Raw genomic sequence first — 14,582 nt, forward strand, 5'->3', positions numbered from 1 at the left:
GCGGGTGAGGTGCAGGGCCTGGGGACCCCCGAACCCCATGACACGGGGCCAGGGGGATCCCTGTCAGCTCCTCCTGGGAGACAAAAGGAGCCCTGTACCCGCAGGGCAGGGACACAGGGCCGGACAACAGGGCAGCACTCACTCACCACTGGCAACCCGACCACCCGCAGCGAACGCTTCAGCTGCTCTCCAGGCTTCAGCTGCAGGCCACAAAGCCAGCCAGGTGAGCTGCTGTGGTGCAGGGCAGAGCCTGGCTCACGGGGCCGGCCGGGCTGTGCCCTCTGCTCCCGGGTCTGCATGGGCCTGGGGGCACAGGAGCTGTCTGTGCTGGGGGGCTGCGAGCCAGCTGGGCAGTGCAGGGCCAGGAGCGGGCGAGGGTGGGAGAAGGGCGCAGAGCTGCGGGGAGAGAGGCCGGGTGGGAACGGGAGTGACTGTGGCAGGGCGGGCGACAGGCTGTGGCTGAGTGTCCTGTGTGGGCCAGGCTGGGGGGAGGCGTGCGGCTGTGAGTGACAGGTGCCCTGAGTGGCGCTGCCCTGCAGGTGAGCTGCCAGCCCAAGGAAGCTGTGCAGGGGGTGGCGCCGTGCTCCTGACCGGGGCAGGGCTGGAGCAGCTTCTGTGCCACTGTGCCCCCTGCACCAGCCCGTGTGCACCCTCCAGGGCTCTGCAGTGCGCCAGGCAGGCCTCTGGCAGCAGCGTCAAGGGACCAGGGCTCCATTCCCCCCCACCCCCCCACAACAGCAGGGCTCCTGCCGTGCCCATCTGCGAGGCCGTTCCTGGAGACGCTGCTTCCCCTCGGGCTCCTCCGCGGTGCCCTGCAGCCCAGGAGAGCTGGCTCCATTCCCTCCCGCTGGGGGCTCCTGCTTCTCCTTCCTGGAGGCGCCCAGGGCTCAGCTGACTGCCTCTGCTGGCGCCTGGCGTCCCGGGCACATGAGCAACGTCGGAGGAGACACGGAGCCGTTCCAGCAGCCTGCAGCCGGGTGAAGGGATGCCAAGCCTGGGGCACTGGGACCGGTTACACTGTCTCTGTTCCCAGGCAGGTCTGCCTGGCGATGGAGCCTGACGGGTGCAGCGCTCAGAGGTAGCCCAGAGCTGTGGGGAGGCAGCACTGTAACAAGCAGCGTCCCAGGCCAGCGCCGGTGCAGGATGCAGGAGGGGAGGGGAGGGGAGCCCTGGGGCACATACGTTCTCTGGCCAGGCAGCAGCTCTCTCCTGGGGGCTGTCAGCCACGGCAGCTCAGGCCTTGTACAGCACATCTGTGGCTACCAGCACAAAGCCCTGTGAAGCAAAATGGCAGGAGGAGAGTCCCTCTGTGTCCAGTGACAGCAGCTGGGGGTGGTTTCACTGCTGGTGTAGGAGCGCTGGGCATGGGGGGGTCCACTGCCAAGATAGGTTTGAGCGAGCCCCCTGCAGGACCCAAGGCCGGGGGGGGGGGGCTAGTGAAGGGGGCAGAGGAGCTCTCACCCTCCACCCCCACTGAGTTTCCTACCAGAGGTAGGCTCACAACACAGGTGCTCACCCCAATGGTGCGCCCACCTATGTGATGAGTTCTGTGCAGTTCTCAGCCTCCACAGGACACTGGGTGAGGTGGACCAGCGCTCTTACCACAGCATGGCCATTCTAATGTTTGTCTACCCCCCGGCAGAACCCACCAGAGCCCACTCCCCTCCCAGAGCTGAAGGAGAACCCAGGAGTCCTGATGGGGGTCTCTCTCTCCTTGCAGAGTTAATGACAAAGGAAGACATTACCTTACAAATCTAAACCAAACCAGCGTCCCTCAGGTGACTTGCCTCAAGCTGTCAGAGCACGTTGGCCTGAGAGCTGAGCGGACCGAACGTTTATTTAATTTCCCTTCATCACCACAGGACTTAGCTATACGGCTTCTGTCTGCTAATTGCTAAGTGAGCTACTAAAAATCCTAGAGGTTTTCAGGCAGCCCCTGGAGTCGCAGTTAAAGAAACCCCCTACACCTGAAACAGAAGCTGGCCAGGCCCCAGGCATGGGGGTTCCCAGTGCAGACACGGGGTATACCCTGGACCCAAGGCCACGCAGCTCCTTACCTGGTTGATTGTAACGTGGGGATTCACCAGGCTGAGGTTATAGATGCTGGGCAAGGGGAATCCTTCCTTCAGCTTCTCTGGGGAGATGAAAGGAGGCCTGGTTAGCCTGGGGGGACCCAGCGCCCGAGGGCAGCCGGGAGGGGGGCTATGACCCCGAGGGCAAGGACTCAGGGGTGGGGAAATGCAGCAGGACTCACTGTTTGCCATCGGCAGCACAACCATCCGCAAGACGAGCTTCAGCAGGAGCTCCAAAGCCTTCCTCTGCAGAACACAAAGGCAGCTGTTGAGAAATGACAGGAGGCAGAGCAGAGCCTGGCTCCCTGGGGCCAGAAGGGAGCAGGGCACAGCCCAGCTTGGCAGGGCCAACAGTGTGCAAGGCAGAGCCTTTCTCAGTGGGGCTGGCAGGACTGCACATGGCATAGGACATGACCTGGCCGGCTGGACCGTACACTGGTGCAAGGCAGAGCTGGGCTCCCTGAGGCTGGCAGGGTGCAGGGCAGAGCCTGGCTCAATGCGGCCAGCAAGGCCATGCCGTCTACTCCTGCGTCTGCGTGGCCTGACAGCGCAGGAGGGAGGAGCGCTGTCTGTGCCCTGGGGGGGGTGGCGTTTGCCCCAGAGGGGCAGTGCAGAAAGGAGCTGCGTGTGCAAGGGGCCAGCCGTGCGAGGGCTGACAGCGATAGTGTGGGAACAAGGGCGGGTGTCTCCGGGAAGAGGCATAGGCTGTGGCTGAGCAGATACTGTTTAGTGGGAGGGGCGCATTATGCAAACAAAAAGCAGTCAAGTAGCACTTTAAAGACTAGCAAAATGGTTTATTAGGTGAGCTTTCGTGGGACAGACCCAAACGTGAGTGAAAGCTCCAAGCACGGCCGTATGCACGAGCACAGTGTGTGTGCGTGTGTGTGTGTGTGTGTGTGTGTGCGTGCGTGTGTGTGCGCATGCCGGGAGGGTGTGCAGCGTGCGCACACACCCATGTACGTATGCCTTGAACGGGGGCGTGCACCGGGGGCGTGCTGCTACCTGTGAGCTGTTTGGCTGCTGTTCTAGCATCCTTAGCAGTCAGAGCTCAGCACCCGCCCGTCCTCCGGCCAAGCTCCCCTTGCAGTTCAACGGCAGCTTGGCCTGAGGAAGGGCAGCGCACAGCAGGAGGGAGTCCTGGAGGATCTGGGTCCTGGGAAGCCTGGTCCTCCTGCCCCTCCCTGCCGTTGGCATGGCTCACCTGGACTGAGCCCATGTGGGGCCGCGCCACGGACATGCTGAAGCTGTGGGAGACACAGAGATAAAGCTCAGGGCTGAGCAGGGGCTCCCCATGGGCTGCAGAGGTTCACAACCTCCCAGGGAGCCAGGCCAGGCTGCCAGGGGGCAGCTGACCTCAGGAGATACAGGGCTCTGGCTTGGGTTTCCCAAGACAGCTATGAGTCTTGGTGGGAGCTGGGTGGAGTGAGGTGCCCACCTGGCTCAGACAGACCCCTGGAAGTATGGGTATCCAGCTGGGAGGTAAGGTCCTAGAGCTGGGCTATAAGCCCCGGGGGCAGGGTTCCCGCTAAACTTCTCCATCCACGTGTGGAATAAATTTTGTTCTGTGCACTGAGAAATGTGTGATGTGCACCACCAATAGTAACACAGGCTGCCGGCTGTGGGTGCTCTGCCAATCAGCTGGGCAGCACCTGACTCTCTCCTGGGTGGCTGCCCAAGTGCGCTGCTCACAGGGAGCCCTGCCCCGGGGATCTAATCTCTCCTGGTCGTGGGCCCTGGCTGGGCTGTAACCTCTGGCATTGGGTGGGCCTGGCAGGCACGTGTGGGGAAAGGGGAGGGGAGGCTGCAGGCAAGCCCCAGACTCACTTCCTCAGAGCTACGGAGCCTCCGACCTTGGCTGAGTCGAGATGCAGCTTTCCCGCCAGGCTGGCGTCCTGTCAACAAAGGGGGATGTCGCTCGGAGTCCTGCGATCACCAACGGCTGCTAAAAGGGGGCCCCAGGCCTCCAAGTATTCACGCCCGCCACCCAGGGTCCCAGCGCCAGGGCACAGGTCCCAACGAGCCAAGTCTCTGGCTGGGCAGCTGGGGCCATGCAGCCGTGGCCCAGGCCGTGCCCAGCACTTACCAGGTCCAGCAGGAAGGCCTTGGCCAGGGTGGCGTTTGGCAGGACAACGAAGGCCTCAGCTGTGCCAAACAGGGCCAGGTCCAGGCTGCCTGGCCAGCAGGTCAGCAGCGGCTGCTTGCGAGCAGACAGGTGCAGTTCCAGGGGCATGTTGGGGTACAGCCTCTTCAGCTGAGCCAGGGAGAGGCACAGAATGGCCTGTAAGCTAGATGGACTCAGCTGGGAGCCTCTAGGACATGGGAGACCATCCCCCCCAAGCTATGCAGCTGCAGCCTACCCCCCCGTGTGTGCACAGGGATACCCTCCCGCCCCACCAGCACACAGCCTGGCCCCAGGCGGGGTGTGGTCTTTCAGCCCCTCTGGAAGGCTGGGTCTGCAAGCCCAGCTGTCTGGCTACATGCACCTGGTGCCCTGCTCAGGGCTAGGGTTGAACCCAGATTCAGCACCTGGTGATGCATTTGCCCCAGGGCCAGGCGCAGTGTGGGGGGCGCTGGGGGCTGCTCCAGCTGACTCACCTCTGGGAAGAACAGCCCCAGGCTCCTGGTGTTCAGCCGGAAGGGAGAGAGCTTGGGGATCTGCAACGCAAACACAGGCAACACACCAGGCTGGGGGGAGCGTGGCCAGCGCCTGAGCAGCTGCCACCTGGGGGAGGCTGCCAAGGGGCCGGGCGGCTTCTGCCTGCCGCGGTGTCTCTCACGCCCTCCAGCCGCCACTTCTGAGCAGCAACACCCCTCCCCCGACACCCAGGATGATGCTGAGCCCAGAAATCCTCCATCCGGCCGCCTGCAGTGAGCACCTGCCCAGCTCCCCCAGGCCAGAGACCTCAAACGAGGGACCAACCTGGGACAAGCCTCCCGGTCCCCTCCGGCAGGGCTGAGGCACGTTGGCTTTGGTGCTGTAGATTAACAAAGCCTCCTCCCGCCTCCAGCCAGCACCGAAATCATATGGCAAAAGCTGCTGCAGCAACTGGCTGCCGTGGCCAGGAAAGATCGGGTCCCCCGGGGAGCAGCGCTCTTCTGGGGCTGCCAGAGGGAGGGAAGCGTTCACCGCCCCGGTCTAGGAGGACGGGGGAGAGGTCCTGGCAGTTCCTTAGGCAAACTCCCCTCAGCCCCAGCCCAGAACACTGAGTCGCCCCTCTCAGCCCGCGCTGCCGGCAGCCCCGCACCGTACCATGCTGTCCGTGAAGTTTCTCCGCAGGGCCCCCGCCGCGAAATAGACCCACGCAGCCGAGTTGGCGGAGAGCTCGGAGAGCCCGAGCAGCAGCATGCGGTCCCCCTGCTCCGGCAGCAGGAAGGGGGCAGGGGAAAAGGGGCTCCCTCTGCGCTTGCCCACGCCATAGAACTCCCCCTGGAGGGCCGGAGAGAGGACGTGTTAGGTGCCCTGCCCCAGTGTGGGGCGACGGCTGGGTCCGGCCTGGGGCTGAGTGGGCACTGGGGCGAATCATAGGAACTGCTGGCCAGTAACGTGGCTTTGGGAGTCGCCCGCCTGTGCTGGCTCTCAGGGCAGTTGGCAGAACAGGGGCTCTGTCGTGCAGTGTAAGGCAGGGGGCGTGGCGGGGCACCCTCTGGCCTGGCCCAGCTAGATGGCAGAACAGATACTCTAAGGTCCCTGCGGCCTGTGTGAATGGATGAAGGCATCTTGGGGTGCCTGAGACAAGCTGGAAGCTACAGGGTCCATCACTCCAGGGCCAGGCAACCAGCCCCAGCAATGAGCTGTTCAGGAGTAGGTGCTGGCCCATGGAGGGGCCAAGTCTGGGTGGAGATCAGCCCCACCTGCAGCTCCGCTCCCCCACGCCTAGAGAGAGCCAGTGGGGCCGCACTCTCCACAGGCAGCACACGCCAGTCGCAGACCTAGACTCCCCCTGGGCCCCAGCTGACCAGCTTGTCCCTTGACAAACAGCGGGGCTGCTCTCGGCTCTCCTGCTTGGCCCGTGCCCTGCTCCCTGGGCCAGAAGACATCCACAGTGGGCTGGGAAGTTCTCCTTATCCCTGAAGGATGCGCCCGGCAGGCTCCTGTACCTTCAGGTCCATGTCCCCGTGCTCCCTGGCAATCACTGGCCTGTTGACCAAGGAGTAGTCAATCGCAACAAAGGGGTCCAGCTGGGCTGTGACTGAAGAGAAGCCAGGGTCAGTGGCACACTTCAGCACAGTCCTAAGCAGTGAATCCTCCCATCCCCCCCAGGTCAGCAGCGCCCAGACAGCTGGTCCGAGTCAACCGACGCCTGCGAGAACAAGCGGGGGACCAGTCCGTCTTTGTCATGACTTCTTAGTCACCGGCTGAGTTGAATCCGCACCCTGGATTCAGTCTAGGCTCAGCCTGAGTTGTGTGTCCTTGTGCTGCTGCCTCACACCCGGATTCTGCACCTGTGAATTCCTGCTATTTACCACAGTCGTCAGCCAATGAATCCCATCTGCCCCACGTTGCTGTGGGGCTCTGTGGCTGCCAGCTCCTACCTTGCATGGTCTTCAGGACTTGCTCCAGATCACCGATCCCTTTCCTGAGCTCCGGACAGAGCTGGATGGAAGAGGGGAAGAACGTGTGAGACGCAGGAGCCCCATCCCAGAGAAAAGCATCGGCCGGGGCCCTCGCGGGGGGATGGAGGAGCTGCTTCAACAGCAAAGCAGGATCAGCCTCAAGGAGAATGAGGAGGTTGTGGGCCTACTTTATAGCCACCTCTCTTTAATCGCCTTCCTTCCTTGTCGCTAGCCCAGGCTCAGAACGCTCCTTTGGCTGTGAGTCTCCACTGGAGTTCAAAGACAAACACTAATACCATCGTCACCCGGGAACTGCTTCGCTCTGCCCCAGGACAAAAGGGCGTCCAGCCCAGCACATGGGAGCAGGAATGGTATTGCAGCCTGTCTTGGGGCTCGGGGGTCCCCAGGCTCTGTGCCCCATCCGCAGGCAGGAGTGACTCTCACTCGGCAGGAGAACAGAGGGTTTATTAGCCAACAGGGCACAGCGTCTTACAGAGGTGTCAGTACAGCAGGCAGTGACAGTCATTCCAATCCCTGTTGGGGAGGGGAGACCCCGAGGGGACCCCTGAGCCAGGGCCTTGCCCCCTCCTTGCTCTCTCGCTCTCTTTCTCCCCCAGACCAACTGCTCCCCAACTCCCAGTTCCAATTCAAACCCCTCAGGCTCCAGCTCCCTCTTTGTCTGCAGCCCAGAGGTGTCACCTGATCATACCCTCAGCAGGAGCCTCACACCCTCTGTGAACCACACACCTATCCCCCACTACGTCACACAGCCATACTTCACCCTGGGCATCCAGTGAATTAGTCAGGCGGCCTGAAGTAACCTGCACAATAAGGCGAACGGTCACAAAATGGCCAATACCTCCCTTCAGTGGCGTGTTCCACATGTGAGTACCAGCCTCCCACTGCTGCCCGCGAGGGGAGTTACTCCTGTAGCTCAAGTGAGAAGGGTCCTTGCGGCTAAGCCATGGTCACAATATCAGAGAGGTAGCTGAGTTAGTCTGTATCTTCGAAAAGAACAAGAAGTCCCACGGCACCTCATAGACTAACAGATCTTTTGGAGCATAAGCTTTTGTGGGCAAACACCCGAAGCGCTTTCTATGAGGTGCTGCGGGACTTCTTGTTGTTTAAGCCATAGTCAGAGGCTCACTGCACAGGCGCCTTGCACTCAGCAGCTCCCCAGGCAGGGAAGAGTTTGTGGCTTGGGGAAAGGCCGGCAAGGACGAGGCTTGTTCAGCATTTGCGGGTCTCCCCCTCCTCTGAGTTCCCGAGTCCCGGTAGAAAGGCCTGGGCAGCTGCTGTCAACAGGGTAAATGGACACTCACCTGCTTATTTACTTCGTAGCGCAGAGGGGCCTGGAGAGCCCCTGTGAACAGGTTGTACAGCCAGCTGTGGGGAGAGGCAGCGAGCGCGGTCAGTGCTGGGCGCGAGGTTTGGGGAGGGGCCCCCAAAGCACTCAGTGCTTGCCCAGCTCCAGAGACGCTCCCAGTGCTGGCTCAGGCAGTGCGGGGAAATCCCTCTCTGATTGCTCAACCGCTTCCCAGCCTAGAACGAGACCTCACTGCCCTGCGAGTGCATTAGCCCTGTAAGCCTGGGCTTATCAGTTCAGTCCCAACCAGCTCTGCCGGCCAAGCCACTGGGTTCTGCTTTTGCACAGTGGGAACGGACAAGGAGCAGGCATGGGCTGGTGGGAGTCGCAGTCGTGATGTGCAGGGTACAGGGACTCTCCCACGCGTGCTCCTTTGCCAGGGGGCTCATGGCAGGAGCCACCGAACTGAACCCAGCTTGGGGGAGCAGGGAAGGAACAGAAGGAGCTCAGAAAACCGGATTCACCTGGCTCCACCATGGAACTTCACGTGCAACCTCCCGATGCTGGAGCGGCAATAGGCGGCCCACACCTGGGGACGGCTGCGCTCATCCCAGCTCAGCCCCAGCTCGGTGGAGAGGGACAGGTCAGTCACGCGCACGTCAAAGGAGCCGCTGTCGGGGCTGGGAAGGGAGGAAAGCACAGGGCAGCTTAGTGCCTGCCAGATATGGGGCTGGGGCTGCCCTAGCTATGGGCCCAGGAGAGCAGAGGGTGAGTGGGACCAGCAGAGAGAGAGAAGAGTGCTAGCTTCCTGCACGGCTCCGTAACGTGCTCCCTCTGGGGTGCGGGGAGCAGGACCTCCAAGGCCCATCCAGGCCTTACCCGCTCTGCTCAGCTGCCTGCAAGGCGGCCAGGTGGACCAGTGGTTTCTGCAAGGCCATCTACCTCCCTCAGAACTGCACTCAGCACCTCTGGTCCAGCAGTGCAGAGCCATCCTGTCCTTCGTCTGCCTTCTCCTCCCTCACGCCAGAGCAGGGCCTGTGCAGCCATGGGGCCAAGGCTTGGCAGGAAGCGGGGCGGGAGGGGAGGTTCCCTCTGGCTGCTTCCCCTCCCATCTAGCAAAGCTCCTGCCCCAAGGGCCGGGTGTCAGGAACACGCCCCAGGCCGTGTCTCTGGTCGCCCCCCAGGCGCTCTACAGCCGCAAGGGAGAAGGCATCTGGGGCTCCCTTCCTCGGGTGCCTTTACTAGGGGGACCACATTTGCAGGTCCATTGACCAAGCTGGGAAATGAGGGCTCTGGAAGGCCATCGCTGCCTGCGGTGCCAGGGGAGCTGAGGAGCTGGTAGCTCTTGGAGGACCCACAGGCGCTCCCAGCACCGGCAGGGAAGCAGCTGAACGTTACCCACCCGGGGCTGCCTCACCAGGCCCCTGACAGATCCTGCGCCAGTGTCTCTAGCGGCAGCACCAGCCCACCTGCCCCATCCCACAAGGCCACCATCAGGGCGGGCGCGTCACCCAGAGCCCCCACCCAGCCCAGCAGATCACAAGTGCAGGGGACCCAGTTTGTGCGATAGGGAAGACCAGTGCACAGTGTCTGCGCCTTGCTGGCAGTGTGAGGTCCCATTGTCCCCAGGGCTATGGGTGGGTCCCCCATGGCCTCACATCATGGCACAGACCAGCCCTTACATGGACAGCGCGGTCACTCGCCAGGCACCGCTGAGCAGGATACTGGCGTTGCTGACCACCAGCCTGATGCCTGTTCCCTCCGAGAAGCTTACAGATGACTCCCGCAGCTGCAGCTCTTGAATCTGGATCCTGCACAGCAGTGGCAGCAGCAAGACACCGGTCAGGCTGGCCACTGGGCAGCCCTATGCAGCCCCAGGAACGGCTTGTTACAGCAACCTTGGGAACTTCCAGGGCCGTTGGCACCACACTGAGCTGTGGCTGGCTGGGAGATGGACTCCCGGGCTGGGTTCTAGGGAAACTGACAACACCAGCAACTGGACGTATGTGTGTGTGTGTGTGTGTGTGGGGTGGGGGGTCTGCACATGGCTGGGGTATCAGTGCACACACACACACTGCAGGTGGCTGGAGGTGTCAGTGTGTACCTATACACTGCGTGTGGCTGGGTGTGTCAGTGTGCACATACTGAGTGTGGCTGGGTGTGTCAATGTGCACATGCACACACTGCATGTGGCTGGGTGTGGCAGCATGCGTGCACACGCAGGCTGCGTGTGGCTGGGTGCGTCAGCGTGCACATACACACTGCGTGTGGCTGGGTGTATCAGCGTGCACACACACACACACACTGCATGTGGCTGGGTGTCCATGTGTGTATGGAGCTGTGCATGTACCTGCGGGTGGGAGCGTGTTGGGCCGTAATTGTCAGGTGAGCTCAGCATGCTGGTGCTGAACCCTGGGGGATCCAGCCTGGAGCGCGACTAGATGGGCTCCGTTCTCCACCCTTGTGAGCAGGGAAGCAGCACAGCTGTTAGCACCCCAGGGACAGGCACATTTATTGCAACAGCATTGTGTGTGTGTGTGCATGCGCGTGTGTCTGTGTGTGTTCATGTCTGTGTGACACAACACACAAATGCTCTCACAGAGACACTAACACACACAACACTGTTGCAATAAAGGCGCTTCCACCCGCCACCCCGTTGCTAACACCTGCGCTGCTTCCCTGCTTGCAAGGGTGGGACCCCACACTCCTGACTCCCTCATTGGCCTGCCTGCCCTGTCAATCAGCCTGACCTGGCGTTTTATCCGTTCCACATTGGTTCCGGGGCCTGTCCATCCTGATTTCTCATTGACCCACCCCCGTCTTTTGGTAGTGGGAGAGGCTCAGCCAAACACTGCCCCCAGCTTTGCAGTGGGGGGCTGGTCTCCCCTTCCATATGGGGGGTGGGCAGCAGCACCAACCCGGCTCCCTGAGCCCGTGCCCATCCCCAAGTGACACAGGGACCCAGGAGTCCCAGGGACGGAGCCGGTCCGGGAGCCCCACGGCCTGCGCTGCTGGCCCAAGCCCAGGGAGAGGGAGCTGTGCTCTTACCTGGCCACGGAATAGCCCACGTCCCCCAGGAGAGGGATATTGTAGGAACCATTCAGATCCAGCACATGCTCCTTCTGCAGCAGGGACTTCAGCACCTCCAGGCTGAACTGGCGACCTAGAATCAGAGAGAGGGACGGGGTCACAGCAGGGCCCTTGAGGAGCAGCCGGGGTCAGAGCAGGCCCTGGGGAAGGGACGTGATGGGGTCACAGCAGGCCCTGGGGAAGGGACGTGATGGGGTCACAGCAGGCCCTGGGGATGGGATGGGGTCACAGCAGGCCCTGGGGAGCAGCCGGGGTCACAGCAGGCCCTGGGGAAGGGACGTGATGGGGTCACAGCAGGCCCTGGGGAGCAGCCGGGGTCAGAGCAGGCCCTGGGGAAGGGACGTGATGGGGTCACAGCAGGCCCTGGGGAGCCAAGCCAGGTTATCCCCATTCCGTTCATACAGCACGTGCTGCAGCAAGTGGTGCGGCTGGTCCCAGAGCATGAATTTCCAGGGACAGACGCCATCCCTGTTGGCGGCTTGGGGAACAGCGGAGCCCTGGGGGTGTCTCCGTGCAGGGAGGCCTGGGGCTGAGAGCAGAGGCCACGACTCGGGTGGAAAACAAAGACATTGATAGCTATGCAGATCCACAGACCATACTGCAGGCCCTTCTGCGTTACTCGTCCTTTCAGTCCGGCGTTGGCTCCTTCTGCCCGAGAGCAAATGCCCAGCAGAACAAAGACAAACGCCCAGACCATCCTCTGGGACTGGCCCTGGGATCCTTCACCTCCTAGAGCAGGGAAACAAAGGCGTGCCGCCATGGGCCGTGGGTGGAGGCCCAGCTCCACTCCTTCTATGCCTACCAGAGTCCAGCCCCCACATTGGGCCCACTGGTCCCTGTTCTGCGACCCCAGTGTGCTTCGTTATGGCTGCTTCTCTTCCACCAAAGCTAGCACATCCTGCCCCCTCCGCCTGTGCTGGGCAGGCCCAGCTCCCCTCCTCCTGGCTCCCAGAGTGACCGGTAGCCCTGGCATCCTCCAGCCCTGGGAGCAGCTGGGCAGCCGCACCGTTGCATGGGCCCTGGGCAGGGACACCACAGCCCCAGCTCCCAGAGCAGCCAACGGGAGCTGCCAGGCAGGTGCACCACAGACCTGGCCTTCTCGCAGCTAGCAGCATGCGATGGTGCAGCCCTATCGCCACCCACCACTCCGCATCCCGTGGAAAAGCTCCAGGCCTCGGGCTGCCCAGACAGGGCGGCATTCCCAGCTCTGCTTCAGAACATGACTTAAGGCCAGTCCTTTGCTGCAAGAGCCATGTCCATGGGGATCCGCTCATCTTGCTCCTCCTGGAGCTGTTGGGCAAGAACGAAGAAGACCCCCAAAACCTCTAGCCAGTACCTCTGCTCCTGACAAGAGCTGTCACTCCACGCAGAGGGCTGCAGTGCGCACCTAGGGATCAACCCAAGACATGACCCCACATTTTATACAGGCCACTGGCTGGAAAGGACATGCTGATGTAATGGGACCAGCAGGGTTTGCCCCTCTGATGACCTGGCAGGAAAGTTTTATCCTCTGTGCTTCCCCCCAGTTACTAATACTTGCAACAGAGCTGCTGGGAGCACCACCGCCCGTGAGGCTATCACGATATTACAACAGCCTGCAATCGAAACCCTGTCCTTTCCCCGCACAGTGACTCACAGGGGAAACCAAGAGAACAGCCCAGGCAACAAATTGGCCTGTTTCCCTCTGCACAGCTGCTTGCAGAGGGGTTTTCTCACACCAGCTGTTGGGGAAGTAGCTGTTCTTTGCAAGAACCTGGAATCCACACAGGACAGGCAGGTGCTGGAGGTTCAGTGCTCACTGTTTGCCAGGTGTTAATCACTCCTCTACCTGGGCAGAGCTGACTTCATGTGACCCAAATGGGTGCTCATGGTCCAGGAGCAAACCCTACTGTGACAGTCCCTGGACAGAGCAGCCCAGGTCTGTCTAGCCAGGACTCTGACAGGGACAGCCCCCCATGCAGCTGAGGAAGGTGGGGTACTCTGCTCAGACCAGTTAGAATGTGGTATTACCTGGGATACCCTTGCGCTAGGTGCTGTACACATCCACGTACATGGTACCTGGGCAGGCCCCAGAGTGGTGGCGGCGGTAAGAAGCAGGATGGGGGTCCTGGCCCAAATCTGTGCATAACACCAACAGACCCTGGTTGCTAGCGCCAGCACCAGGGATAGAACCTGCGAGCATAGGGTCTGAAGCCCTGAGCTGTACCACATGAGCTAAAGGCCAGTTGGTTCTCAGCTGAGGCTGCAGAGCAGAGACTTCACTCACCCCAGATGAGGTCTCAGTACCTCTGGGTACTACATGAGCATGACTGAGCTCTCCATGCACCTCACTGGCAAGCCACTCCCTCCCTTTGGGCCCTCCTGTCCTCTTGCTGTGATAGCGCTGTCAGTGCCCACCAGGGCTGCTTCTCCTCGCCCTGTTGTGGGGCTGGCTCCTGCATCAGGGCTGCTCCACCTGCAACCTCCCTGTCCCACCTGCTCCACCTGCAACCTCCCCGTCCCACCTGCCTCCAGACCTGCTCCGAGCGTGGAGAGCTGCAGAGGTTCAATGGTGGCCCAGGAACGGCTTGGCCAACACGCATGCCTGATACATGTGTTGCCACAACTGGAGCCAGGCACGAGTGACTCGTAAGACAGAGCAAAGGACCAAACCCTCAGTCCATTCATTCACACTGACCAATTCCAGCACTCCAAGGCCTGGGGCCAAGAGCTGGGCAAGCCCAAAGAGAGACAGAGCTGTGGGAAACCCTGGGGGTGGCCTTCCCTCCTGCTAACCTGTGTCAGCTCCTGAGCAACTCCTTTCCCAGGCTTGCATCCAGCGAACTGGATCCCTGCCCAGGGAGCGAGATGAGAGAATCACCAGACTCGGGAGGATCAGGGCCCGTCACCTCTCGCGCAACTTAATGCCAACTAGCCGCGTGCAGTTGGCCTCAGAAATCACCAGGAAGATCTCCAAGGCAAGCAATGGGCTTTGGCATCGTCAAAGGGATTCAGGCTGCTGATTTCCATGGTGACCAGTGTGAGAAGGTGCTGCAGGACCTCTGAGGACTGGGCTGTGGTGCCTACCTACATGGAAGAGGAGCATCAGAAACCCTTCAGTTGGAGAGTGCTACAGCAGATGATCCAGGGTTGGGTCCCTCCTGGTGTGGTTGTCCCTCTCTGGCTGAGGGACACTGTGCTTGAGGTACACCCCAAGTGGGCTTTTAAATATCTGAAGGAATCAGAACCGCTGAGAGCCAACCCCAGAGGCTGACATAGGCTGGGCTGAGGCCAGGGCGCATTTGGCTGGCTGCTCAGCTCCTGGTCTGACATCTGCGGGAGCTGGGCCCCGAGATCTGACCCCTAGATTGTCAGCGCCCACTTCCCTGGTGGCAGAAATCAGCACCCGCCGTGCCAAGGTTCCTGCAGCCTGCTCCTTTGCAAACCTGCCTTTTGCAAATCTCACCTGGCCTGCACTAGACTGGCCTGCTCATCCTCGCTAGAAAAAGCCCAGCTGGAGTGGAGTCATTGGCTGGCTCCTCCTCCCATGGCTCTAGCCAAGACTACGGAAAATTGCGTGT

The 14,582-nt window shown here is 61.5% G+C and overlaps 1 protein-coding gene across 1 annotated transcript; it reads right to left on the minus strand.

Moving 5' to 3' along the window:
- Positions 1 to 1,233: 1,233 nt before the first annotated feature.
- On the minus strand, positions 1,234 to 11,719 carry LOC142022428 (bactericidal permeability-increasing protein-like). Its single transcript, XM_075012257.1, has 15 exons — positions 11,617 to 11,719; positions 10,981 to 11,095; positions 9,615 to 9,743; positions 8,457 to 8,612; positions 7,949 to 8,012; positions 6,606 to 6,666; positions 6,171 to 6,262; positions 5,323 to 5,499; positions 4,668 to 4,727; positions 4,156 to 4,323; positions 3,897 to 3,964; positions 3,274 to 3,316; positions 2,255 to 2,318; positions 2,058 to 2,134; positions 1,234 to 1,275 (listed from the first exon to the last, which is right to left on the minus strand). The coding sequence occupies exons 1-15, from the start codon at positions 11,717 to 11,719 to the stop codon at positions 1,234 to 1,236; spliced, it is 1,419 nt and encodes a 472-aa protein (XP_074868358.1).
- Between the last annotated feature and the right edge of the window lie 2,863 nt (positions 11,720 to 14,582).

This window comes from Carettochelys insculpta, chromosome 17, assembly GCF_033958435.1.
Source record: "Carettochelys insculpta isolate YL-2023 chromosome 17, ASM3395843v1, whole genome shotgun sequence".
NCBI lineage: Eukaryota > Metazoa > Chordata > Testudines > Carettochelyidae > Carettochelys > Carettochelys insculpta.

Coding starts and splice junctions, on each gene's coding strand:
- LOC142022428 (XM_075012257.1), bottom strand. CDS start 11,719: ATGGTCTGGGCGTTTGTCTTTGTTCTGCTGGGCATTTGCTCTCGGGCA. Junction 4,728..5,322: donor GAAACTTCACGGACAGCATG/GTACGGTGCGGG, acceptor TTTGCGTTGCAG/ATCCCCAAGCTCTCTCCCTT. Junction 3,317..3,896: donor GGCTCCGTAGCTCTGAGGAA/GTGAGTCTGGGG, acceptor TGTCTCCCACAG/CTTCAGCATGTCCGTGGCGC.